Genomic DNA, 27,112 nt, shown 5'->3' on the forward strand with positions numbered 1-27,112 from the left:
TATGACCCTCATGAAAGGAAGCAATGGAAGTAAAATACATAATATACCCCAAAAAAGGGAATGAAGACACAGAGACACCAAGAAGAATCTGAACAAATAGACTTTGCTAAGTTCCCCCAGTTTATTACCATTAGCTCATACCTCCTTTTGTCCAATCATACTGTCCACTTGCTATCAAACCTAAGCATAAAAATACACAGTTTTCCCTGTTTTGGAGGATATTCATTTATGAGGGCTCTTGTGTCATGTAAAAGTTGTATTAAATAAATTGTTAATGCTTTTCTCTTGTTAATCTTTGTTATAGAGTGTCAGCCATGAACCTTGAGATGGGTGAGGAAAAGATATTAGTTTTTTTCCCTGCAAGGAGTAATCCAAGATCCATGCTAGGGTGGGAGGTGGGGAAAGATGGGGGAGGAGAACCTAGCCTGGTTATGATACTATATCTAAACTTCTTCATTTGATAATATAAAAATCATTTTTGGATTTTACTATAAAGCCCTTCTTTGTAGGCATTGCAAAAGCTATTCAGTAAAATAGAATGAAAAGTAATGAATGAATCTCAAAGAACTAAGTCAAGAACTGTATAGTTGCACTACATAATAGAGTTGTATAAAAGGAACTGGGGAAGTTCATATAGGATGTAATGTTAGATACAAACTGAAACTACCGTCTGAAAAAGAATCAATTCGTGATTTGATAATCACAAAGTATCAAGTGTCTACCCTTACTCAAACACTGGGAAGAGTCACAAGTGAAATACATAAGCCTAAAGTGAATACACATGTTTAAAGTAAGTTCCAAGGAAACAAAATCAAGGCCAAAGTCTGCTATTTACTCCCTATAAGATATGGCACTGAAAAGCAATGGAAGTAAAATACATAATAAATGTTACTTGGTGTGACAAATTGTCAAACTGAATCTCATGAAACGAATTATGACTGGATCTTAGTCCACTCAAATAATTCAAATAATTTTTAAAAATTTTTAGCCTATTCATTTCTTAAGTATTATTCAATTCTAAGTTGTCATCTCCACATTAATCCTACACATAACATTAGGTTACAAACAAACACTGCTCTACAAAGAATACCTGTTTTTCCCCAACAGAAGGACACGAAGGCATCTCAGAGTAGAAAGCCCACTGATTTCTTCAATCTGGTTATCATATAAATCCAACGATATTAACTTCTGTAGATTAGAAATATTTTGTATCCGAGTTATAAAATTGTGTTGAAAGTTCAACAAACGAAGGTGGTCTTCCCCATTGATGATAGGACATACGGTCAGCTTTTGTCTAGAAAAAAATGTTAAAAAGTTAATTAGGTTATGATTCAGCCACCTACCTCCTCTTACAAATATTAGTAGTAGTATCTTTGTGCTCTCATTCTGTGAGGAGAAAAAAATAAGTTGGACCACTTCCAACCCCCATGAACTAAGCGACCTATATTTAATTGCAAATCATTCACAAAAAAAAACCAATAGACTTTGACAGGGTTTATTATTAAAATTATGTCTAAGCTCTCATTATATTAAAAAACTCAAATATAATTTTTTTCACATGAAATTGACTTAACATGAGAAAACATTCAACATAATTGTCTTTTGTGATAGAGGTTTAAATGACTGAATCTTGTCACATAACCAGACAAGTGCCCTTGGCATCAATCCACTGATGTAACGACTGCCCAGGCAACTAAGTCATCAGAGTTAAAGACATATAAAAGGGTCTCTCAAGGAATCATAGACTGCTGAGCTAGATGACAGCTGCAAAAGAGCAAGAAATTCGGCCATCTACCATTCGATTTGATTAAAAAAAAATTCATACTGAGATTTATTAATGACAAAGTGGTCCTTAACATTTCCTCAGAAACTAAGATTTTACGTATACGTTTACATGCTCAACACTTTGAACTTTGCAGAACATTTAGAGTCCTACAGGGTTGACGAAACCTTAAAAATATATGCTTTCAGCTGTATTTAAAACAGTAAGCCTCTATTATGCAAAATGTTGTAATGTATTACATGTGAAGTAAGTAAGTTCAGGGCCCTTTAAGAATTCTGGTAGTAAAATAATAGGGGCAGACAGGAGGTCCTGCATGATTCTAGTCTGAGAGGTCAAAAGGAGTCTTCAAGGAAAATACAGCTCTATCGGAGTGTGAACAACTCTAATACGGAAGTTTATTAGAAATACTCTCTTTCTGTAGAAATCAAGTGAGCTTTAAAGAAAATAAATAAATCAGAGTGTTACTAGCATAACTGAAACTATGAAAGTGATCAGAATCTTCCTGATAAAGAGAAAAAATAATGATTCGCAGAAAAAAAAAGTAACTGAATGTTAATGGCTAACAAAGATATGATGTTTAAAAATATAGATTCTGAAGAAACCTGTTAAAGATAAAGAAAAAGAAAAGGAAATTTTGGGCAATAGTTTAATTCTTTTAATGTATCGTTAATTTTATAATTCATTTCATGTATTCAATTATTTTATCACAGAATATTTAAAATTCACTTATATATTCAATTATTTTATCACAATACTTTATCCAATTATTTTATCACAATATTTTATCCAACTATTTTATCACAACTGTGATAAATCAATAAATTTAGTATATAAATTATAAATTAATAAATTATAAGTATTCTACCTTAAAATTTGTATCTTTGTGCATCAGCTTAGCAAAAAATTGAAATCGTCTCACTTCTGCTTCAGTCTTTTTCTTTTTCTCTTAAACTTACTGATATTCCCCAACTTCTATTTCATCCAATTCTTGAATCGGTCATCACTAAGATAGGAAAATAAATAACCTACAACCTCCCTCTTACATAAGCTACCATAGATTGAAATAAAGTCACTTTCTTTGATACTAAACACAGTGGTTAAGTCCCAGTGCCAAGGCTTACTTGTATACCACTTAACCCCACAAACCTCTGTCACTCCAACAAAACAAGCAAGCAAACATACGTAATAACCAGAGAACCAGTGCCCTCAAGGGGAGTTTCTAGGCCTACAAAACTCTTGAGTTGCTACACCTCCTACCCCATTACTGATACATCTAATGGACTATGCCTTTGCTGCTGTGTTTCCTTCTGGGGGCCGATAAGCTGTCTTTCTGGTACTCCAGGGCTAACCTAACTCCCAAAAGAGCCAGAGCCTAGCTCTTCTAAGTAGTTCTTCTCAGGGTTGGATTCTGCTCTTGACCCCTCAGTCCCTAGCTAAGAAGCTGCAAAGCATGGCATATCTGCCTTTGGAAATCACTGGCACTACCCACTGGCTCTCAAAAGTGATCCCTGAGTTAGTTTCTTGCTGCTAGCCAAACTTTCTTGACTGCACATCCTGGTTCTTGTCAAGCAGTGCCTAACTTTATATCTTTGTGATTCTGTCATTTCACAACCAATGAAGTGGAGTCAGTTCTCTTAATCCTGACTTTCTTGATAAGCAAGTCTCTGCCTGATCAAAGTTTGCTTCTCCACCCCAGAGGCCCATGCTGTTAAGGACCCATCTTCACAATTGCCTGAGTCACCCCAAGCTACAAAGGAAGTGCCTAACTTGTTATGTCATAGTCTTAAAAATACTGGCTCCTGTTAATATCAAGTAACATGAAACGGAAGGAAGCTGAGGTACTATTCTTGGCCAGTCTTTCAGAGATCAAAAGAAAAGTTATCAAAAAAAATCCCTCAAAACATTTTAAAATATAAAATATAATGAAAGTTATAAATATTAGACAGCATTCTCAAAAACCATCTATACCGCAAAGATGTCATGAGCGATATTGCCCTTCAGTGTTACTTTCCATACAAAAGAACATGTTGGAACCTCCAGCAGTTTTTCCCAACTATAAACACAGACAGTTCATTATAATTTGTTGTCAGATGTGCACTGCTAAGCTAAAGGTATGCAGAGCAGAGATGTTTTCTCTGCTGGTTACACCACTGGGGTAGAGGTTGGGATCTTTCATCCACCATGCTACTGTGGATAGTTTCCTAGATGTAAAGATGGGGATCAAGTTCTAAATATATTCATTCATTAAAAAAATTTTATCAAGAGCATGTTTTGTACCAGGTTCTGTTCTAAATATCAAGAATACAGAACTGGACAAAAATTTCTGTGCTTATGGAACCTGTATTCTAGCAGGAGACAGACAAAAAACATAGTAAGTAAATAGTTATTATGTTATAGGGTAATAAATGCTAAGAAGAAAAATAATGAAAGCAGAGAAGGGGGCTGGAGACTTCAGTGTGTAAGGGGTTGCAATTTTGGAGAGGATGGCCAGAGAAAATCATCCCTGAAATGATGACATTTGAGCAAAGATCTGAAGGCGGTAAGGGAATGAACCTAAAGATATGAGGAGGAACAGCATTCCAGGCAGAGGGAATAGCAAGTACCAAATTCCTGAGGTATAATCACTCTTGGTGTATTCAAGGAACAGCTAGGAGGCAGGTATGATTGGAGCAGTGAGTGAGGAGAGTGTAGGAAGAGATTAAGCCAGTGAAGTAACAGGAAACTAGACTGGATAGGGCCCAGGAAGCTCATGTGAGGATTATATTGTAGTTTTTTTCTATACTAAAATCCATTTTTCATCAATGTCATATTTTAGAATTGCTGTAGTACTCTTGCGGAGTATAGTCAAGCTCTTTTATTTATATAGATATAAAATTCCTCACCATACCTCAGGAAGGAGAAGCAAAAAGTTGGTTTAAAAAAAATGATATATCTAAATAGGAGAATTGAATAACTGGGGAACAGGAGGAAGGAGGGAGACTTGCATCTTTCAAATCTTGTACCATGTCTATGTATTACCTAGTCAAAAAAAAGAAAATAAAATAAATTGTCCTCACCTTTCTAGGCTCAACCTGTCTGAGTAAAGAATTTTCTCTTCAGAAGAACGTTGAAGAATAGGAAATGATGACAATGATGAGCTCACCAAATTAATATGATCACCTATTAAAAATGATATACAAATTACTTAATTATGAAAAGCCTTCAAAGTCTTGAAACTAAAGTCACCTTATATTTGGAGAATTTTGGCACCATAAATATCTTATCTAGCAAGTATAGTTTCCATAGCTCTCCACATTTGAAATTAATTACTAAGTTGAATCTGTTTATTTCCTTCTGAAACCTAAACTATGTGTTCCATGTATGCCAAATAATTTTTCCCTTGCCTTACAGATTGGTTAAAAGTACAGAACTACTCCAGTGCTATCTTTATCCCTTTGGAATCCTAACTGCTTGTCTTAAATTCTAACTCTCTATAACTAAAATGATTGTCCCTCATTACCAGATATATTTGGGCCAGCGCTATGACAGCCCTGCCAGATTCTGGATTTTGAAGGTATTTTTATGGAAGAATCTCCAAATGCTGACAAGGAGCTCACGGTAGTTTTCATTTCCAGCCCATATAGTTCTGTCACATTTGTTGTGGATGAGATGCATAGGAAATACACAAAAAGTAGTTTTGGATAGCAGATGTAAACCTCGCATCATCTCTTTCTTTGTATGTTCAGACACTATTAGTAGAGAATATTGCCAAGATACCAAAGTGGATGTCAGTAAATCTAGTATTCTCATAGTTAGGGTCCACGGAGTATATGACACCCCTCTAAGGTTTATAGGCTGTTTGTTAGATGGTGTGCTTGCCATTATGTAGCCTTCAATCTAACAGACTGAAATTAATAAATACACATATGAAATTCATAAATAGAACAACATACATAAATGCAGAATAAAAAGAATACCTATTTGTAAATTTGCACATAAGTGTGTCTGGTTATTTTTTACTTAATGAAGGTGGTTACAGATGGGTTTGGGGGAAGGTGAATATTAAGATATTTTCTAAAGAACTAGAAGAATGTAAATGGTCAAGAAGGAACGATGAGAAGTTCCAGAAATGAGGTAAGATTTGAGTAATGGGTCAAATGTGACAGTCTGAATGCCAGAGGAAATCTACCGTATTTTCCTCTATGAAAAGAAAATCTTCTGAGCAGCAACTGATGTTGAAATGCTTAAGGGCAGCAGTAAGTATAATAGTAAAATAGAACCTGAGGTTACCACAGAATTCTGCTGTTGAAACTAACAAAAAGATCAAAACCAAATCTAGAAAGCTAACCTACTTTTTGGGAGGTCACCAGACAATGTAATGACAACTTAAAATCAAGTTCTATATAAATCATATTAAAAAGCTATAAGGCAATGGCATTTGCTAGCTTCCTCAGGTCTGCAAGGCATAAACTGAAGTATCTCAACCCTAGTTTCTTGAACAAAATATCAGTGCTCACATCCCACTTTTCTGAATATTATGAAATATCAAGATAATAATGATGTTCTAGAGCATAAGCATTCAGAATTGACATCATATTCACCAACAAACTGATTTTCTGGCATGATCATATGCTAGCAGGATACCTAAAAGCAACAAGTCAGTAAACTGATTTGGATATCAAGTCAAGATGGTTAAAAAAACAAAAACAAAACAAACAAAAAACAGTCTAAAGACTGACTGCAGTCTAAGAATTAACTAATTAAAGATTAATTGGTCAACTAAAGATAAAAGATTGAAAAACTCCAAGCAGCAGACAACCTCAATTTCTCTTGTTAGCATTAGTCAGGTTTTGTGAATTATTTTGCTAAGGCTTCAAGGCAATCCTCAATATTTAAGAGGCAAATTTAAACTTTACAAAACTTGAGATACAGATGCAATAATCAAAGATTAAATTTAATTTACACTCAGTGAATAAAGGAATTTTATCCTTAAACTTTCTAGCTCTTTTTATACACAGAAGTCATAATCAATATCAGCATAATGAACTTACTATCAATGTGATATACTGCTTACAATAAACAGAAAGCCATAAGAATGATTAGGGTAAAAGGCCTTAAATCTACCACACAAGATCTTCTAAATAACTGAGAACCAGAGAGATCCACAGTTAAAATATCCACATATATATGTGGGTATATAAACACCCACATAAAAACTACATTACTATGTGGCAAAATTTTCATTGTAACAGTTTGTTACTGTTTATTTCATTTTTCTTCCTTTTTGAGACAGGGTCTTGCTCTGTCACCCAGGCTGGAATGCAGCGTGGCATGATTACTGCTCCCTGCAGCCTCAAACTCCCGGGCTCAAGTGATCCTCCTACCTCAGCCTCTCTAATAGCTGGGACTACAGGCATGTGCCACCACACCCAGCTAATTTACGTATTTTTTTACAGATAGGGTTTCATCTTATTGCCCATGTTCAAGATGGGGTCTTGAACTCCTGGGCTCAAGCAATCCACCCATCTTGGCCTCCCAAAGTGCTGGGATTACAGGTGTGAGCCATAGCAACCGGCCTGTTATTATTTATTTCTTATATTACTATTTAATTTACCAGATATGTAGCCCTTGTCTTCCCAATTAAATTTACAAGCTCCTTGGGTGATGAACCTCATTTTACATTCTTTATATTCTTGGTAAAATCTAAATTCAGTAGGCAATCAATAGACAAATTAATTGTTTTTCCAGTTTACTAAGACTTAATTGAAAATCTATTTTGTGTGTGTTATTTCTGTTTAAAAAAATCTCAATATAAATAGCATCTCAAAGTGTTAAGAAGTATAATGGTCTAAATTTGGTAAGAATGTTCATTGCACTGCATGCTAGATACACAGATGGCTGGATGGCTGGTTGGATATATGAATATATAGATGAGGAGATGGATGCATGGATGGATAAATGAACAGATGGGTGGATGGACAGACAGATGGATGGATGGATGGCATAGTACATATTGCCATATATGTGCGTCCATTCGGTCCTGTCTTTGAGATTGTTTTGGTAACGAAAATCTTAACTCTAGATTTTCCAGTGATTTATCATTATCTTAAGAGCAAAGTATTGCCTCTTCCCTTCTACACACATATTTTAAAATTCCTAATTAAGGGATTTAATCAATAAGGTCAGGTTAACTGAAATTTTATTATATAGTAGTTCCTGCAATATATGGCACTTATAGAATCTCAAAGACACAGGGGTTAACTCTTAGTATTACAAGAAGCCTAAAAGAAATCACATATGAAGTTTTAAACTCACTAACTTAAATAAAATATCAAGTGTCTTTACTTTTGACTGAGAGTACCACTGGTTAATTTGTGTGGACAGGCTATCATATGTTTGATTAATTTTGAAAAATAAGAAATGGCTGAAATTAATTATCATGTTTGGGTATCAAGATAGTTTATTAGACAGACATCCCTAAGCTTTTCCTGATGAAGTGCTACTTATAATTTTTCCAAAATTTTATGCCCTTGGAAGTAAAATTTGAGTACAAAAGTCAAGAAAATAATTAAGTTGTCTGGCCTTCTTTGCACGAAACTGCCTGGAACTATTGAGGGAGCACATTGAAAGCAACCAGGTACACATTTAAGACATTTTAAATGAGTATCCTGTCACAGAACCTAATTTTGAATAAATTTTTTAAATGAAAAACCAATTAGGTTTTTTTTCCCTAAAGAGTTAATTCATACTAAATGGGTCATTACTTATGTATAAAACTTTATTCATCTCTCAAGTTCACAAAATTCAATACATCCATACTATTTCCTCATTAGCAAATATCTAGTAACACTTTACCACTTAAATAAATTTGCCTGGCCAGCCATCCTCAAATCTGTTTACTAACTCCCTACTTTAACTCAAGAAAAGCTTAGTGAAAGTACTTAATTTTGATTCGTGATTTCGGGAAAACTTTTAAGATATTGTTACTAAAAATGTTAAGGAAATTCACAATGCAAGCATAAAAACTCTTGTTGAGGCTTCACATCTATAATTCTGTACCTAAAAGAGTGACTAGCATATAATACTTGCTTTATAAATATCTACTGAACTGAATCAAAGAAGGCAAAGATAGATGCTTCCTGAACTGTGGAATTGCAGTTAGGCTGATGTCATGTCCAGCAATTGGTCAAGACAAGAGTGTAGAATGTAGGAAAGAGAAAAGATATGTCAGATTAGATGGGTCCAAGAAGTTGGCCCAGAAATAAAAAGAGAGAGAAAATTACCCAATATTTAAAACCACCATATGTTCCCACAGTAATAACATGAACAACCTGGAAAGGTCTATATTGATTGGCCCTCTCATATAAACTCCTAAGAGGTAAAGGCAGTTTTGTATATGTGGAGTCAGAAGTGTTTAACATGAGCACATTACACAAAGCTAATGGCTGTCAGCAACAAACCAAGATTCAAATGTGAAGGAAATTTTTCCTTGATTTGAAAAATATAACCAGATCATATGAGGCACTATTTGTCAAAAGATGACCCACAAACCATATACCTCAGAATCACTTGTGACATTATTAAAATGCACATTTCCAAATCCCACTCAAGACCTACAAAATCAGAATGGGGAAGATGGAGAGGGAGCACTAAGAATGTGCATTTGTAACAAGATCCCAAGTGATAGACACTAAAGTTTAAGGCCTTTAATATAAAATCTATAATTATATGTGATAGTAACAGGGAAAGATTGTTTCTTCTCTACTGCTGACTTTCCATTCTTTCCTTATTTCCTTAATATTTGTGTTCCCATACGCTTACTCTCTCTGATTAGCAACTTCCAAATACTGTTCTAATACAGTATCTGAAACATTCTTTTTCCATTCTCTAGTGTATAGCCCACCCTTAAAGGAAAATAATAACAGCTTTTTCCTATATTGGAAATAATCTACTATGCTATATATATACAACCAATGATTTTTTTAAAAATACCAAACCAATTTGGTCCCAGTGAACCATTTCATTTTAAATTCAAGTTTATTTGGATCTAGTAATTCAACATTATTAAACAGTTAATATTATTTAAAGATGATGAACCACATCTGATCTCTACTCACTGACAATACCTTGCCTACTTGAGTAGTTTCTTTCAAGGTCATGTTGTAAAAGTCTACCGGGGAATGATGATGTGTCTTTATTTAGCTTGAATTCAACCTGAAAAACATTATTAAAGAAAAAAATATTTGGAGGCAAATTTAACACTAAGCAATGAAGATAATAAAAAAATAACATATAATAACTGATACACATGGTACAGTGTGGATGAACCTTGAAAACATCATGCTAAGTCAAAGAAAACTGACACAAAATACCACATAGGCAAATCCATAGAGATGCAAAGCATATATATGGCTTCTAGGCATTTAAGGGAAGCAGGGAATGAAAAGTAACTGCTTAATGGCTATAGGGATTCCACTTGGAATGATGAAAAAATTCTGGAACTAGATAGAGGTGATGACTGCACCTCTATCATTGTATTTTACCACACACAAAATCAGGGTCAATTTTATGAGGTCAGATAAAAGATACTCCAAGCTGAGACACTTCCAATCCCTCCATGCTCTCACCACAAATACAATGATTAAAAGAACCATTTGCTACAAAAAAAAAGCACACAATATAAATAAAATGCTGTTGAAAAACATCACTGTTTTGATCATTATAATCCCTTTAAATGTCCTATTATAACATAATACAATTGTATATTTAAGTCTTCTAAGAAGGGTTTTCACTTGATCTAAAACTGATCTAAAATAATTATCTGGTAGGAGGAATGAGAAAAACAAAACCAAAACAACTTCTTATGATTAGCCACAAAAAAACCCAAATATGTACCCTGAATAAATTAAGATGCTTCTAATGTATCCACACTATAAACATTATGTTGCCATTTGCATTATATCCTTAGGAATTATATGACCTGAAGGTATTTTCTCTGAATAGATGTCCACACAAGAGAAAGTGAATGGTTTGGAAAAAATGTTTAGATGAGGCACACAGTCCCTAGAAACCTTATAATGGTGGGAAAGGATTTGTCCAGAGAAATCAATTAGGAAAGCTCTGGAGGGTATCCATTATGCTTGATTACAATAAAGAATATTTTTAAATTAATCTAACTGATGCTTGAGATGATCAAATGATCTATTTTCCGAGTGTTCACTATTTTCATATTCATATATAATGTCATCAACAGCTGCCTCCTTGACTAACAATGTCCTTCCATTTACCTTCCTCATGCCTTTTTTTACCCTTCTTCATGCTGTTATGTGTGAACTCTGCCCTTCACTTTAGAGTTCTTCCAGTGATGCCTATTTAATAACTTTTTAGGAAACACCTGAATTGTGATGGTTAGAGGTTTCCAACATGGTCAAAGGAGGAAAAATCATGTTGTGTCTTGAGACATAGTGTGTAGAAAGTAGGTGAGTATAAATGCTGAGGTGAGACAGAAGGAAAAGAGAAACATGTTTATCTCAAAATCTCAAAAATTAAATCAAAAGCCAGAAATTCTAGAAATGCTAGAGACATTATGGGCAAATAGTCTGGGGGAAAAAATCTCATATTCATATTGTAACTTCTAAATAACATTAAGTCTAACATGTGTCCACTGCTAACCTATTTTTTTCTTCCCTGATTTTAAATGGGATGTGTGGATATGCCCTCCCAATTACCATTTTATCTAAGGTGTCATCAGTAGAAAGACATACCATTATTTTACCCTCTACTAAGAAAGAAAAAAAACCTCCCCAATTAAACTATGACATGCCATCAATTTTAAGAAGGCTCCTGATTTCAGAAATATGTAAGTATCACTGGGTGCGGTGGCTGTCGCCTGTAATCCCAGCACTTTGCGAGGCCAAGGCAGGTGGATCGCTTCAGCTCAGGAGCTCGAGAACAGCCTGGGCAACATGGCGAAACCTGTCTCTGCAAAAAATACAAAAATATTAGCCAGGCTTGGTGGCATGTACCTGTGGTCCCAGCTACTCAGGAGGCTGAGGTAGGAGGATCACTTGAGCCTGGGAGGCAGAGGTTGCAGTGAGCCAAAATTGTGCCCCAGCGCCCCAGCCTAGGTGACAGAGCTAGACCCTGTCTCAAGAAAAAAAAAAAAAAGTGTAAATGTCAAAACACACACACACACACACACACACACACAAAAAAAACCTTACCTTTTGTAATCAATAAAATAACACTAAGTTTTTTAAAGAGGGCTATTTTGGCTTTATGTAGGCAGAAAGTAAGAACTAGCTTTAAACTGGAAATCAAAGTAAATCTACTTAAATTTTTCAGTTTAGAATCTACTCTTAAATCATGCTGCTATTTGTGTAGAAAATAAAACAATCTTCTATTTAAAGGCCAACCTTCTTAAATCTTACTTTGTTTTTTTCAGGAAGCGATGATGTTTGAATAACCAGATGAAGCCCACAGTTCACCTGAAATGTAAAAATTAAACCATAAAATTTGCTCTTCATACACAAACACATATTTCCAAAAAAAAAGGTACACATAAAAATATAACAAAAAATTAGAACAGAATGCTCGATTTCTGTTTCTGGTAAATGATCTTGTTCTGAGGATTTGCTGAAAACAATAAAATCACATCTAAGAATTAAAAGGTTTCACTGATTTATTTTCCAAAATGTCGGCAGCAATTTAACCCTCTAGTTAGTACTCAGGCTTTCAACATTTGCCATTCGGGTCTAAATAAATATCCCAATGGGACAGGTGAAAGAGGTGGGACTCCCTAATGATAAATTATCTTCACAGTCAAAAGGAAAAGAAAAGAAAAAGGAATTGACTGGCCAAAGGAATTTAAATAAACCCGAGCCTTTCACAGCAGACCAGCTCCACCTTCTGGGGAGCCCAGATCCTGGACAAGACTTTGAGTACCTATCATACAATATTAAATTGTGCCTTGGTCCAGCCCACGAACCTCAAACGCCGGTCAGACAATAGCTTGAGCAGACCCAGCGGCCCCGGTCCCAATAATACAGCCCATCTCCTAGGACAAAGACGCCAGTCAGAAAGAGTACCAATGGGAAGAAAGAGAAAGTAGAAGGCCCAGCTTACGTTGTTCGCAGCCCGGCCAGAAACAGAGCGATATTTCCCGGGAATCATGATAGGAGACAGTCCAGGATCTCTGTTAGATCTGCCTTCGAAGTGACGCTACAGCAGAGATTCAAAGAGACCCGAAAGAGGTCATCTCCCAGGCAACCGGCTCAGGGTTACCATGGAAACGGCCATTTCCGGTCTGGACCTCTCCCGAATCCATAGGGCCACGCAGTTGTTGTAGCTTCTGGTTGTATTCGTGAGAGCCCAGTGCGTCACCACTTCCTCGTTCTATTTTTCCGGCCTCATAAAAACAGAGCGGGAGTATTGGGAGGAGGATAAGCTTGGGAAGAGCCTGGCCACATTGGTGGCTATGACAACCACCACTTCCGGTCCGTTCCTCTTTACGGCCTACCTCAGCGCTGCCCGCGCGAAATTTGTATCCCTCTGCTTGTGTCCACCTGCTCCTGGGGAGCAGTGCAGGGAGGAGGAGGAGGAAGACATCGAAGAGCCCTCCCACTGGGGGCCCCAGATCGCCACTTCCGGTGGCCAGAGGTAGGGAAGGAAACGATCCCGACCCAGAGGGGACAGGTGAGGAGGAGAGGACGTGCCTCGCCGAGGCAGCTGCGAGGAGCGTGCCCAAGGGCGAAGGTCCAGGGAGCCCGGCTCCCGCGCACCGAAGACGGCCGCCATGCCGGCCCGTTGTGTGGCCGCCCACTGCGGCAACACCACCAAGTCTGGGAAGTCGCTGTTCCGCTTCCCCAAAGACCGGGCCGTGCGGCTGCTCTGGGACCGCTTCGTGCGGGGCTGCCGCGCCGACTGGTACGGAGGCAATGACCGCTCGGTCATCTGCTCTGACCACTTTGCCCCAGCCTGTTTTGACGTCTCTTCGGTTATCCAGAAGAACCTGCGCTTCTCCCAGCGCCTGAGGCTAGTGGCAGGCGCCGTGCCCACCCTGCACCGAGTGCCCGCCCCGGCATCTAAGGGGGAAGAGGAGAGAGACCAAGCAGGCCGCCCGGACACGGGAGGAGAGCTCCAGGCAGCCAGGCATTCTGAGACTGTCCCAGATCCAGTCTCCTGTACACGTCCACGAGCTGGGAAGCAGGCTGCAGCTTCACAGGTAAAGAGAGACCACCGAGGGTTTTGGAAGGACCCCTGGACTCTGACTGGGCTCCTCCACTTAGTCTCACCTTGGGAAAAGCACCTCATCTCCAAAGTTCCTGTTTTCTAATCTGCAAATTTAGGAGTGTACTTTAGAGGTGATCTCCAAGGTCCCATTTAGCACTAACACTTTGGAATTAAGTAACCCAGTTAATTCCTTCTAACTGCTCCTCCCCAAAAAACACACACACACACAGCCTTGTCCTGCAGAGTACTGAGTTGCTTTCACTCCCCGCTCCAGGGTTTTTAAATAGAAAGCGTTTAATTTGAGCAAATCTCCAGGATTAGGGTGCTTGAAACTGTGTTTGCATAACATTACATAAGCTTGGAGGAAAGTCCCTTATTTGTGTCACAGATGATGGGGCGAAGGAGATGTGGAGCTACAGATGAAGATGGAGCTTGCTAATAAATCCCTTCCCACCCCTAAACTTCCTTTTGACTGATACTAGCTCTAGCTGCCTTTAAGTTCAGTATCCCTGGTGAGCTGAATTTCCCCATCTTGCTCTCTTCTGCCTACTTTTCTGTTCCTTCTAAACATTGTTTGCACTTATTTTGCATCTGGTTACTACTACCTTCTTCCCCACTTACCATTTTAAAGAAAACTTTCCAGCCTTCCTTGTGATAAACTTCAGCCTTACCACCATGACACAGATTAAATTATAGCAAGAGGTTAGTAATTTCCTCAGGAGTTTGTAATCCTTACTTAGGTCCAGTTGCCAGACCAACACTCTTTCTGCAGTACTAACCTGCTTCCTACATTGGGGTGGGTGTTTAAGACCCTTTAATGGCATCCTGCAATTATTAAGATAAAGAACAAAATTATTAACCCAATTTACATGGCCCCCCATGCTTTTTCCCCCTGCATACCACACTAGCCCTATCCAAGGCCACTGTCCCTGTTGCTCACCGTGTACCATCATGCTGACCTTTCAGTTCTTGGACATACTATATTACTTCCTACCAACAAGACTTGCTCAGTTGTTCTATGTATTATAATATCCTGGAACTATGCCCCTCCCACTCCCATCATTACCAATTAAGTCTTTTTCCCTTAAAAGTCAGCTAAACATCTTTCCCCTTGATCACTTAGTTCTATGTACTCTCATTCTTCGTGTACTTCATGTGATTCAATAGTACAGATACTTCAGTAGCACTTACCATAATTGCCATGAAATAATTGTGTAGTTTGCTTAATATTTGTTTCTCACATTAGAATGTAAGCTCCATGAGAGCTAGGATCATGTCTGATTTCTTTGCCATTGTATTGCAGTGCCTAAAACAATATTTTCAAATTTAAGTAGTTGAATAAAAATTTATGGAATGATTACATGATTATAAGAACAATTTTTTTGCATTATAATTGAATTTTCAATTATCTGCCAGTTTCCCTCCTCACCAAGCTGTATATCTGTCAAGATAGCTGTCCTTTCCTTGAACCATCTGTCTACCATCACCACCTATGCAAACTTTGTCCAAACATGTACATCCATGTACATATATATGTGTATAGCAAGAGAGATAAATACTAAACATGTGCCCCACACATCCCCCTACACCATTTTTCTTCTTCATAATTATACAACCTAACCAAAAACTTGGAGAAGAAAAGCCAAGCTAGTCCAACAACCAGTCTTTATAACCCATCAAAACTAACCATTGGGAAACAGATCCAGCATACATAATAAATCTGTTTTCCATTTAGTAAGTGTAACCAGCCAACATTTATAACAATCCATAGTACATTAATATACTTGCTGAATTACGAGAAAAATGCGTGTGAGTTCTAAAATAGTCACTTTAAAAGTATATAAGGTTAAAAAAAAAAAAAAAAGATTTTGAGTTAATAGCAATAAATGTTCAGCCTGGTCTGGATAGAGAACCCTAATCACATCGCTAAAAAATTGGCTTGTCTATCTGACTTCTTCCCCCACCCAATGTTTTTCTTCCTAATCCCAGGACTAGCTGTCTACAAATCATATTTCCAGTCATTCTACAACATTTATTGAGGAGCTATTGTAGTCACTGTTCTGGGTGCTTGGTGCTGTATATAGATAAATACAAATGTGAATGTTAAATATCCTTGGGGGCTTCAGAAAAGATAAGACACCACTTCCAAGGAAAGAAAGGGGCTTGATTATTGTTTTCCCTTAACTGTTAATTGTGTATTCTTTTTTTAAAAACCCAACTGAATTTTTTAAGTTGTTTACTTGAACTATAGCAAATACACAGAAAAGTGAACAAATCTTAAGTGGACAAGTATTATCATAAACTGAACATGTATAACCACAACCCAGGTCAGAGAAACAGAACATTGCTAGCACCCCAGGAGTCACTATATCCATATTATTGCATATAACAGTAGTTCATTTTCATTGTTATGTAGTATTCCATTGTATGACTATATCAAAATTTGTCTGTCTATCGTTGAACATTTGGGTTGTTACCCATTGGAAATATCATAAGTAATACTACTATAAACTCTCTTGTACATGTCTTTTGGTCCACATGTGCACACATTTCTGAGGAAATCTACCTAGAATTGCTGGGTCATAGTATTAAACTTCAGTAGATAATACCAAATAGTTTTCTAAAATACTTGTACAAATTTACACTTCTACCAGAAGTACGATAGTTTCCATTGTTCCACATTCTTGCCCATATATGGGATTTCTAGTCTTTCACATCTGAGTCCATTTGCAGAGTGGGTAGTAGTGTTTTTGTTTTTCATCCCCTGATTACTGATGAAATTAGTAAGGAAATACCTTTTCAAATATTAATTGGATATTTGGGTAGCTTTCAGTGACATGCCCTTTTAAATCTAGCCCATTTTTCTAGCCCATTAGTCTGGCTTTTCTTGTTGATTTAGAATTTTTAATAGATTCTACCTCGAAGTCCTTTTTCAGTTAAATGTTATCATTTCCCACTGTGGGTTGCCTCTTGGTTCTTAATAATGTCTTTTGATGTACTGAAGTTCTTAATTCTGATGTAGTCCAAATTACCAATAATTTTCTTTATGCTTAATACTTAAAACATTCTACTATGCTGTTTGTAATAAACTTTGTTGTTTTTACTTTTTATATTTAGATCTAATTCAGAATTGATTTTTGTGTTTGGTGTGAGGTAGGATTTAAGTTTCATTTTTCCCAACATTGATACCCATTTGACTCAGCATCTTTTACTGAAACTACTAGCATTTCTTCTTGGCCTTGCAATGTCAACTTTGTCATAAATCAAGTGCCCTTTATATGCATAGGTCTGTTTCCACATACTTTATTCTGTTTCACTTATCTGTTTGCCTGTCTTAGCAAAAATATCACAGTGTCTTATATAGCTTTATTAAGAATTAATATCCAATTGATTAATACCTCTTGTTCATATTTGTGGATATTTTGACTATGTTGGGCTCTTTAGATTTCTAGATACATTTCAGAATTGGTTTGTCAATTTTCACAAATTATGTACTAGGATTTTGATTATGACTCCATGGAATTCATAAATGAATGTGGGAATAAATGGCATATTGACAATATTGATTCTTCTAATCCATGAACACATATCTCCATTTATTTGGGTTTTTAAATTTCTCTTAAAAGTTACTCATGGTATTTGATATAGAGGTCTTATATATCTTTCATTAGATTTATTCACAGCTATTTGATTTTGCTACTATAAGTGGTATTTTAAATTTTATAATCTATAAGTATATATTGATAAATTAATTTTTGTTGAACTTGTATCCAAAAATCTTGTTAAACTCACTTATTAATTTCAATAGTTTATAAATTCTCTTGAATTTTATACATGTACAAAAATATCATCTGAAAAAAGTGTTTCATGTTCGTGTTTTTATTTCATATTCTTCCTGTTGCACTGGCTTGAACTTCCAGTACAGTGTGGGGAACAGAAGAGGTGAGGGGAATCCTTTTCTCATTCCTAATTTCAGAGGGAAAACCTTTAATATTTCCCCATTTGATATGATTTTTACTATACTTTTTTATAGCTCTCTTTGTAATAAAAAGAAATGTTCCCCTTTATTCCTATTTTAAATTATAAATGATGGTGAATTTTATCAAATGGTTGTTCTGAATCTATTAAGGATAACATTTTTATTATGTTAATATAGTAAATTATAGTAAATTATATTGCTTGATTTTAAAATATAGAATCAAACTTGCATGGCTAAAATAAACTCAACTTGGTCAAAGTGCTTTATTCCTTTCCCATATTGCTTAATAAAATATTAGCTAAAATAAAATATTTAGGATTTTTGTATCGGTGTGCATGAGTGAAACTGGTCTACAGTTATTTTCTTTCTTGGAATGCCTTTCTCAGGTTTGGTATGAAGATTATGCCAACAGATTTGGAATTGTTCTCTCTTTTTTCATTCTCTGGAATGTTTATATAAAATGCCATTATATATGCATTAATAAATTTGGTATTAATATTTGGTAGAACTCATTGATAAGACAGGAGTTTTCCTTTTGGAAAGGTTTTTTATGATGGATTCAATTTCTTTGTTATAATATTATTCAGAGTTCTTTTGTTTATCCATATTGATAAATAGTATTTTGTTTATCCATTTTGATAAATAGTGTTTTTTAATTTGTCTGTTCCATCTAAATTTTTAAATGTATTGACACAAAACCTTCATGATAATCTTGTATTTGAAAAAATTCTGTTTGAGTGAAGTAATTTTTGCTTTTTCATTTTTTCTTGATCAGCTTCACCAGATGGGTTATTGATTTTTTTTTTTTTCTTTTTTAGACGGAGGCTCACTCTGTCACACAGGCTAGAGTGCAGTGCCTCAATCTCAGCTCGCTACAACCTTTGCCACCAGGGTTCAAGCAATTCTCCTGTCTCAGCCTCCCGAGTAGCTGGGATTACAGGTGCCTGCCACCATTTCTGGCTAATTTTTGTATTTTTAGTAGAGATGGAGTTTCACCATCTTGGCCAGGCTGGTCTCAAACTACTGACCTCCAGTTATCCACCTGCCTCAGCCTCCCAAAGTGCTGGGATTACAGGCGTGAGCCACCGCGCCCCACCAGTTTATCGATTTTTATTAGTTTTTTCAGAGAAGAAACTTTGCCTTGTTGATCTTCTTTCTAGAATTTTTTTTCATTTATTTCACTTATTCATTATTCCCTTCCTCTACATTTTAAAATTTTGTCCACTGCTCTGTTTTTAACTTCTTAAGAAGTTAAATTATATCATTGATTTTCAGAATTTTTATGGTGAATGGTAAATGGCGCAGCTAAGTTTCACAAGCTGATTTCCCAAATGTAGAATTCAGTAGAATGGTGTTGATAGAGGAGAACCTGGGTCCTGAGAGGGGGATATGTTCGAGATATTTTGTGGAATACTTTTTGCATGATATTAATAAATCCAACCTAAATTAAGCCCAATTAATTTTTTTATCCTAATATGTGCATTGAAGATTGTAAGTCCCCACCTAACATGGCTTTACTGAATCTTACAAGTTTTAGGTATGGAGTATTTTTATTATTATTTAGTACAAATTATCTAATTTCCATCGTGATTGTATATTTTATTTGAGGGTTAATTAGAAGTATATTTTTTAATTGCCATATCTCTGGGCATTTTTTAGTTAAATTTTTGCCATAGATTTCTAGGTCAATTACACTGATGCCAGAGAAACTACAATATATGGACTTAATCTTTTGTAATTTGTTGAAACTTGTAACATGCCCAAAATAGTTTTTTAAATGTTCCATATGTACTTGAGATGAATGTGCGTACTGCACTTGGATAGTGTTCCGCTATGTCTATTAATCATATTTAAATTTCCTATATCCTTTTGGAATTTTTATCTTATTCAATTAATTACTAAGAAAGTAATGTTGCAATCTTCCACTGCGATTTTGAATTTACATATTAATCTTCAAATTCTACCCATTTTGTGGTCTATATCTTGAAGTTATTAGGTTATTAGCAATGTTATTAGGTATGTATATATTTTGAATCAAACTTGCATGGCTATGTTACTAGGTATATAGTGCTAATATAGCAACACCAGGTTTCTTTAACTTAGTGTTTGCATAGTACATCTGTTTCCATCCTTCTACTTTCAGTCTTTTCTGTGTTGTCCTTAAAAGTTTAGGCATGGCCGGGCACGGTGGCTCACGCCTGTAATCCCAGCACTTTGGCAGGCCAAGGCGGGAAGATCACGAGGTCAGGAGATCGAGACCATCCTGGCTAACATGGTGAAACCCCGTCTCCACTAAAAATGCAAAGAATTAGCCGGGCGTGGCGGCGGGCGCCTGTAGTCCCAGCTACTTGGGAGGCTGAGGCAGGAGAATGGCGTGAACCCGGGAGGCGGAGCTTGCAGTGAGCCGAGATCGCGCCACTGCACTCCAGCCTGGGCGACTGAGCGAGACTCCGTCTCAAAAGAAAAAAAAAAAAAAAAGTTTAGGCATTATTCTGTCTTATGGTTACTCCATTGAAGAGAATGTATCTTTTTTCCTCTGACTGCTGTTAAGTTTTTCTCTTCATTTTCCAGTTTTACTGTAGTGTGCATAGGTTTGGTTTCTGTTGTTTTTATTTTGATAAATAGAAAAGGTTTATAGTACTTTTGCAAAACCATGACTTAATGCCTTTTATCCATTTTGATAAATTCTCAGCTGTTATTTGTTCAAATACTGTGTCTGCCCCATTTTATGTTATACTCTGAAATCTTATCCCCTATGTCTATTATGACGTTTTCTGTATTTTCTGTTTTCCTTTTGTCTCTTTCTGCCTCATTCTAGATATTTTCTTTTGACTCATGTCCTAGTGGATTAATACATGCTTGGAAATTCTGCCTCTAAGCTTTTAATCTGAAGAAGCAATCAGATATCTACACAGGAGATTTATGTTCAAATATTTCTAGTAATACGGATTGTTTTAATAAATTGTAGTATATCTGTATAATACATTCCTATGTGGCAATAAAAATTATGATGTAGAATATTTAATAACATAGAAAGATGATATATAAAATAAGTGGCAAAACTAGGTTATAAAGCATTATATTATCTCAATTTTTAAAAATACACAGACAAAGACAAAAAACATCAAAATATAAAGTTTTAGCTATGGATTGTGAGATTATGACAAATTTTTAGTTTATTTTTGCTTCTCTGTATGATGCAAATTTTTGCAGTAAAAAATGTATTATTGTTATAAAGGGAACAAAAGTTATTTTTCAAACCCTGATTAAATTTCTAAAACTCTATTTTATCCAGAATACATCTTTTTGTAAAGAAATATGTGCTTATTCTGGACTTTGACAATGCTTGACTTAGACGTAGATATAACTAGTGAAAATTGGTCATGATTTTTTAAACATGGAGATAAACCCTTTGAATAAGAATCGTGTTACAAAGGGACTCTTCACAAAAATTTCTTTACAAAGTATCTTTTTTTTTTTTTTTTTTTTTTCTGTGTGTGGGTATGTGTGTGTTTGAAACAGAGTCTCACTCTGTTACCCAGGCTGGAGTGCAGTGGTGTGATCTCTGCTCACTGCAACAACCTCTGCCTCCCGGTTTGAAGCAGTTATTGTGCCTCAGCCTCCCAAGTAGCTGATGTGCCACCACACCAGCTAATTTTTGTATTTTAGTAGAGGTGGGGTTTCACTATGTTGGCCAGGCTGATCTCGAAATCCTGACCTCAAGTAATCCACATGCCTCCACCTCTCCAAGTGCTGGGAGGCATGAGCTACTGTGCCTGGCCACAAAGTTTCTTTAACTTGGGTATCAATAGCCTGTGGCCTATGGTACAGCCACCAAAGACACCTACTAAAATATTTTTTCAGTGGTTTGAAGGCAGCTGCCACTACTGCTAAACACTTTAATTTTGTTTTCATTTCTCTATCACTTATTTTCTCTCCTCCCAGGCCCTCTTGACTTTTCCAGATATTTCTTACCCTCTTCCACATAATCTGTAGGTACCCTGTCTTATATTACCTTTTACATATCAAAACCCTCCCTCTTTCTACCTCTGACCCATATTACTTCCCCCACAAATCAAATTTCACCGCCTGGCACAATGGCACACGCCTGTAATCCCAGCACTTTGGGAGGCTGAGGCAGGCGGATCACCTGAGGTCAGGAGTTTGAGACCAGCCTGGTCACCATGGTGAAACATTATCTCTACTAAAAATACAAAAAATTAGCCAGGTATGGTGGCAGGCACCTGTAATCCCAGCTACTTGGGAGGCTGAGGCACGAGAATTGCTTGAACCCAGGGGGTGGATGTTGCAGTGAACCAAGATCATGCCTCTGCACTCCAGCCTGGGTGACAGACGGAGACCCCTGTCTCCAAAAAAAAAAAAAGGAAAAGAAAAGAAAAAAATCCATTTCACAATGTAATTTTTCTCAGGAAAGTATTAAAAGTCATTTATCTTATTAAAGGAGTCCTCTATAAAGTATAAAGAACAAATGATTAGGTTTTCTAGAATAATATGACTGCTAAGATATCAAATTAGTTAATACTAATAATATTATCTCGGCTGGGCGCGGTGCCTCACGCCCATAATCCTAACACTTTGGGAGGCCGAGGCGGGTGGATCACCTGAGGTCAGGAGTTCGAGACCAGCCTGACTAACATGGTGAAACCATGATTCTACTAAAAATACAAAAAAATTAGCCAGGCATGGTGACGCCTGCCTGTAATCCCAGCTACTTGGGAAGCTGAGACAGGAGAATCAATTGAACCTGGGAGGCGGAGATTGCAGTGAGCTGAGATCGCACCATTGTACTCCAGCTTGGACAACAAGAGCAAAACTCTGTCTCAAAAAAAAAAAAAAAAGTATTATCTCTTCTAGCTGTTGATTTAAGAAAAAAATAATTAGTTGTAAGCAAATAGCTTATACATTCTGGCTGACCAGAGTTCATGATTTATAAGTGGAAAAAAGACAGTATGGCAGAATTCATGAAAGCTTGGACTATAGATTCACCTTGCCTAGGTTCAAGTATCAGCCTTACTAATATGTGACTGAAATTTTTCAGCTATACTCTTTTACTACTTGTAACTTTTGAAAGATAAAACCCTATAAGGTAAACTTTAATATGTTTCTCCTCCAATTTATATTTTTAGATTACATGTGAAAATGAAGTTGTGCAAACCCAACCCCATGCTGATAATCCATCTAATACTGTCACTTCAGTACCTACTCACTGTGAAGAAGGCCCAGTGCATAAAAGTACACAAATTTCTTTGAAAAGGCCCCATCACCGTAGTGTGGGTATGTTTTGACTCTTCAATGGATTAAGCAATTGAATCGATCTTTTGTATATTAAAGATATATGAAAAGCAAAGTCTAACTCATAGGTACTTATGCTTATTCTCTTTCAGGTATTCAAGCCAAAGTGAAAGCGTTTGGAAAAAGACTGTGTAATGCAACTACTCAGACAGATGAATTGTGGTCTAGAGCTTCCTCTCTCTTTGACATTTACTCCAGTGATTCAGAAGCAGATACAGACTGGGATATCAAGAGTGAACAGAGTGATTTGTCTTACATAGCTGTACAGGTGAAAGAAGAAACATGTTAAAAACTCAACATCAAATGCTCTGATGTGCTATAGATTTTCAAATCTTTACTCACATAATTATCTCTTTGCTATTATAAATCTTTCACCTCAAGATAATTTGACAGTTGAGTATCAGCAACATTTGTTTAGCTCTAAGGCAAAATTTGCTTGCTTGCCAACACAATGAAGATAATCCCTATCCACAAACATGCCTATTCTCTACTTTCACCTTTTTTTTTCTTTCTTTTAATCCTTTTGGTAGAAATCAGATTACAAAGCAAAACCACAATATCAACATTTCCTAATCAAAATTAAGCATTGAATATTTATTTAAGCTTAGTTCAGAAGCAGTGCTCCTACGGGACTTGACATTTGCTAGTTAGAATGTCACTACTCTTCTAAATAATTTGAAGGTATAGAGCAATAACACAGTAACAGTGAGCACAGCCAAGCCTGACACTACTAAATGATTTGGTAGTGAAGCCAGGACATCTACCCTTGACTATTTTTTATGTTATTTACTTATTAGTTTGTCCATTTGTAACATATATGGATCTGTCCTGTGAGCATTTCTGATGAATCTATGGTTCTTACAGAAATTTTTCAAAGGGAATCAATTTAGAGAAAGAGTTTTCATATACTTACATTAACTTATTAATGAAATCTGTTTGCATCAGTGCTTACTGCAACACATTAATTAGCTTGATTAATTTAGATTAGAATCATTAACATCATGAAAAAAAAAATACTACATTTCTAACGTATTTCCATTGCAGGTGTTAGGTTTTTTTTCGTCGACACTTCTCTTTTGAATTCTACATTTGAGAAATAAACATGGAAATATTAGCTGCCCCGTCTGCCATTCACCAGGAAAAATTTCTATGGCAATTTTGGACCATGAAGTAAACTGTTATAATAGTTTCTGAGAACCATACTATAACTTTGATCTTCCATTGAGAATAACAAAAATAAATATCCATTTTACACCTCATATGTCTTGTTAGTTCTGGATGATTAGAAGAATTTGCATGTATTTTTATCCTAGAAGGTTTAAATAATACATCAAAGTTATTTTCTTCCAAATCTAATTTTATGTCTGCTTTAATTTGAATAGTGTAATTTTAATTTTAAGGAAAATAAAATAAAATATTAATAGGAGTTGTGAGCCTGAACAATGATTGTGTAAAAACATAGCATTATTATTACTTTCATTATTGTTATTGCTATTTTGACTTGAATTTGAGATGACTGTTTTTTGTTTGTTTGCTTGTTTGTTTGAGAGACAGGGTCTTGTTCTGTCGCCCAGGCTGGAATGTAGTGGTGCAATCATAGCTCATTGTAACCTCAAACTCCTGGGCTCAGATGATCCTCCCACCTCAGTCTCCCAAGCACCTTGGACTATAGGTGTGCGCCACCATACCCAGCTAATTTGTGTTTTAAATTTTTTGTAAAGATGGGGTCTCACTACGTTGCCCAGGCTGGTCTCAAACTCCTGGCCTCAAGCAATCCTGCCACTCGGTCTCCCAGAGTGCTGGGATTACAGGCATGAGTCACTGGACCTCGCCTGTTTTAAGAGAGCATTATGTTTTAAAATGAATCATATAAATCTTCTGAAGCTAAATACCATCAATAAGTACCCTTTGAGCTTTGAAATAGCCTATCTCCTTAATTCAAACCATAATGAAGTTACATGCCCATTTGTCCCCAAATTTCACTGCCATGAATCTACTTCATTTCTACATGTTAAACAGTTTTGACAGCCATGTCAACACTGTTTTTTCACTCTTCACTTAGTTTCCTTCTTCTACCAATTGAGTATTTATACTTGATTTGTTGATTTACATGATTTCATAATTTATTGTGTAATGTTTCACTGCCCTACACAGTAAAAGGAAATACTGGCTTTATTTTAAATGACATATAAGGAACTCATAGTTTATATTATACTGCTTGATTTTTGCACAAATAATTTTAATTTATTTTGTTGCTAGATCAGTTTAGTGGGAGGGTAATTTAGATTTACCTTAGTACCTCCCATCTCATTCTTCATTTATTTATTCATAAGTATTTATCAAACATATACTCTATGCCGGACAACTGTTCACTAAGGATACATTGGTGATTAAGACAAAGATTCTGGCCTCTTGGTGCTTACCTTTTAGTGGGGGAGCCAGACAATTAACAAGAAAACGAATGAATAATTTCAGATAGTGATTAGTGCTTTGAAGAAGATAAAGTAGAAGATGTTAATTGAGGTGGGGGGAGAGGTTTGTTGAGCTGTTTTTGATAGGGTAATCAGAAAAGACCTCTCTAAGGAGAGCATGTATGATCAGAGACCTGGATATCAGAAGGAGTGACCATGCAATGATCTGAGGGAAGAGAATTCCAGGTGATAGGAATAGCGGTTGCTCTGGTGTGTTTGAGGAACAGTAAGAAGACTAGGGTGGCTAGAGATAATGAACCAGGCAAAGAATGGTAAGAGATGAAGTTGGAGTGGTATATAGGACCAGACCATGTTACGGTATCAGAGGCTGCAATCAGGAATTTTTATTCTGGGCTTAAATTCTATTTTAAATGTGTTCTTATGACTGGTTTAATTATCTGCCAGTATTTATTTCTTAAACTTACTTGAAAACACATGAAAAATCATTGGACTTCGGCCGGGCGCGATGGCTCAAGCCTGTAATCCCAGCACTTTGGGAGGCTAAGACGGGCGGATCACGAGGTCAGGAGATCCAGACCATCCTGGTTAACACGGTGAAACCCCGTCTCTACTAAAAAAAAATACGAAAAACTAGCCGGGCGAGGTGGCGAGCGCCTGTGGTCCCAGCTACTCGGGAGGCTGAGGCAGGAGAATGGCGTAAACCCGGGAGGCGGAGCTTGCAGTGAGCTGAGATCTGGCCACTGCACTCCAGCCTGGAAGACAGAGCGAGACTCCGTCTCAAAAAAAAGAAAAAAGAAAAAAAAAGAAAAATCATTGGGCTTCAGGTGAGAGATGAGGGACATGTCAAGAGTATGTGAACGTAAATCTTATTCAGTCAAAAATATTCCTCTGTGGGACTTCTGGAAAGCTGCAGTCTTATTGGTCTGAGGAATCAGAGGTAGGAATTCAGTGCTGCCAGAGTGAAAAGTGATGGGGCAAGTCATGGCAAAGAGGAAACCCAGAGGGGAGGAGGCCCCAAATCTCTTATAAACTCCACCCAAACCTCTGACTAATCATGAGCTATGCCTGTGTGGTGACCTCTGGGGGCCCAGCATAAAACAACAGGTGCAAGTCTTAGCATCACAGTGGAAATAGAGTTTGGAGTTTGAGTCCAGCCAAGTTAACCAGCTGTTACAACAAAATTCAAGTGTTTAGGAAGAAGATAACAATTTGTCATCCAAAATGTCCTGTATAAGATATAAAATTACTAGTCATGTGAAGAAATTAGGAAGTGTGACCTAATATCAAGACAGAAAGGAATCAATAGAAACCAACCCAAAGATGACCAGAAGTTGGAATTGGTAGACAAGAACTTTAAAGCAGTTATTATAAATATATTCCAAGAGGAAAATGTAA

At 36.5% G+C, this 27,112-nt stretch overlaps 2 protein-coding genes across 8 annotated transcripts in view; one reads left to right on the top strand and one right to left on the bottom strand.

Moving 5' to 3' along the window:
- LRRC49 (leucine rich repeat containing 49) overlaps window positions 1-13,384 on the bottom strand; it is a 161,362-nt gene extending 147,978 nt beyond the window's left edge. The window contains exons 1-5 of one of the 6 annotated variants that reach the window (XM_021940672.2): window positions 12,887-13,384; window positions 12,193-12,249; window positions 9,889-9,976; window positions 4,840-4,942; window positions 1,091-1,294 (exon numbers count right to left, since the gene is read on the bottom strand). In XM_021940672.2, coding sequence (XP_021796364.1) covers window positions 1,091-1,294; window positions 4,840-4,942; window positions 9,889-9,976; window positions 12,193-12,249; window positions 12,887-12,934 — 500 coding nt within the window. In that variant the 5' untranslated portion in view covers window positions 12,935-13,384. Of the gene's footprint in view, window positions 1-1,090; window positions 1,295-4,839; window positions 4,943-5,282; window positions 5,509-9,888; window positions 9,977-12,192; window positions 12,250-12,886 lie in introns of those variants that run through there. The other 5 variants (XM_021940674.2, XM_021940673.2, XM_031668521.1 and 2 more) reach the window with 5 other exon arrangements.
- Window positions 13,385-13,397: 13 nt separating this feature from the next.
- On the top strand, window positions 13,398-24,706 carry THAP10 (THAP domain containing 10). 2 transcript variants are annotated; one of them, XM_009210526.2, is made up of 4 exons: window positions 13,429-13,985; window positions 23,120-23,267; window positions 23,378-23,553; window positions 24,330-24,706. In XM_009210526.2, exons 1-4 carry the CDS (start codon window positions 13,557-13,559, stop codon window positions 24,363-24,365), a joined length of 789 nt encoding a protein of 262 aa, XP_009208790.1. In that variant the 5' UTR covers window positions 13,429-13,556; the 3' UTR covers window positions 24,366-24,706. The 2 variants fall into 2 exon arrangements, with proteins under 2 accessions (XP_003901184.1, XP_009208790.1); XM_003901135.2 differs by having other exon boundaries at window positions 13,398-13,985; window positions 23,378-24,706.
- Window positions 24,707-27,112: the final 2,406 nt, after the last annotated feature.

Source organism: Papio anubis, chromosome 7 (genome assembly GCF_008728515.1).
Source record: "Papio anubis isolate 15944 chromosome 7, Panubis1.0, whole genome shotgun sequence".
In the NCBI taxonomy this organism is placed as follows: Eukaryota; Metazoa; Chordata; class Mammalia; order Primates; family Cercopithecidae; genus Papio; species Papio anubis.

What these genes read in the sequence shown, in the direction of transcription:
- THAP10 (XM_009210526.2), top strand. Translation starts at nt 13,557, where the DNA reads ATGCCGGCCCGTTGTGTGGCCGCCCACTGCGGCAACACCACCAAGTCT. An exon ending in AGCAGGCTGCAGCTTCACAG is followed by an intron (nt 13,986 to 23,119) that starts GTAAAGAGAGAC and finishes TTATATTTTTAG; the next exon opens with ATTACATGTGAAAATGAAGT. An exon ending in GCCCCATCACCGTAGTGTGG is followed by an intron (nt 23,268 to 23,377) that starts GTATGTTTTGAC and finishes ATTCTCTTTCAG; the next exon opens with GTATTCAAGCCAAAGTGAAA.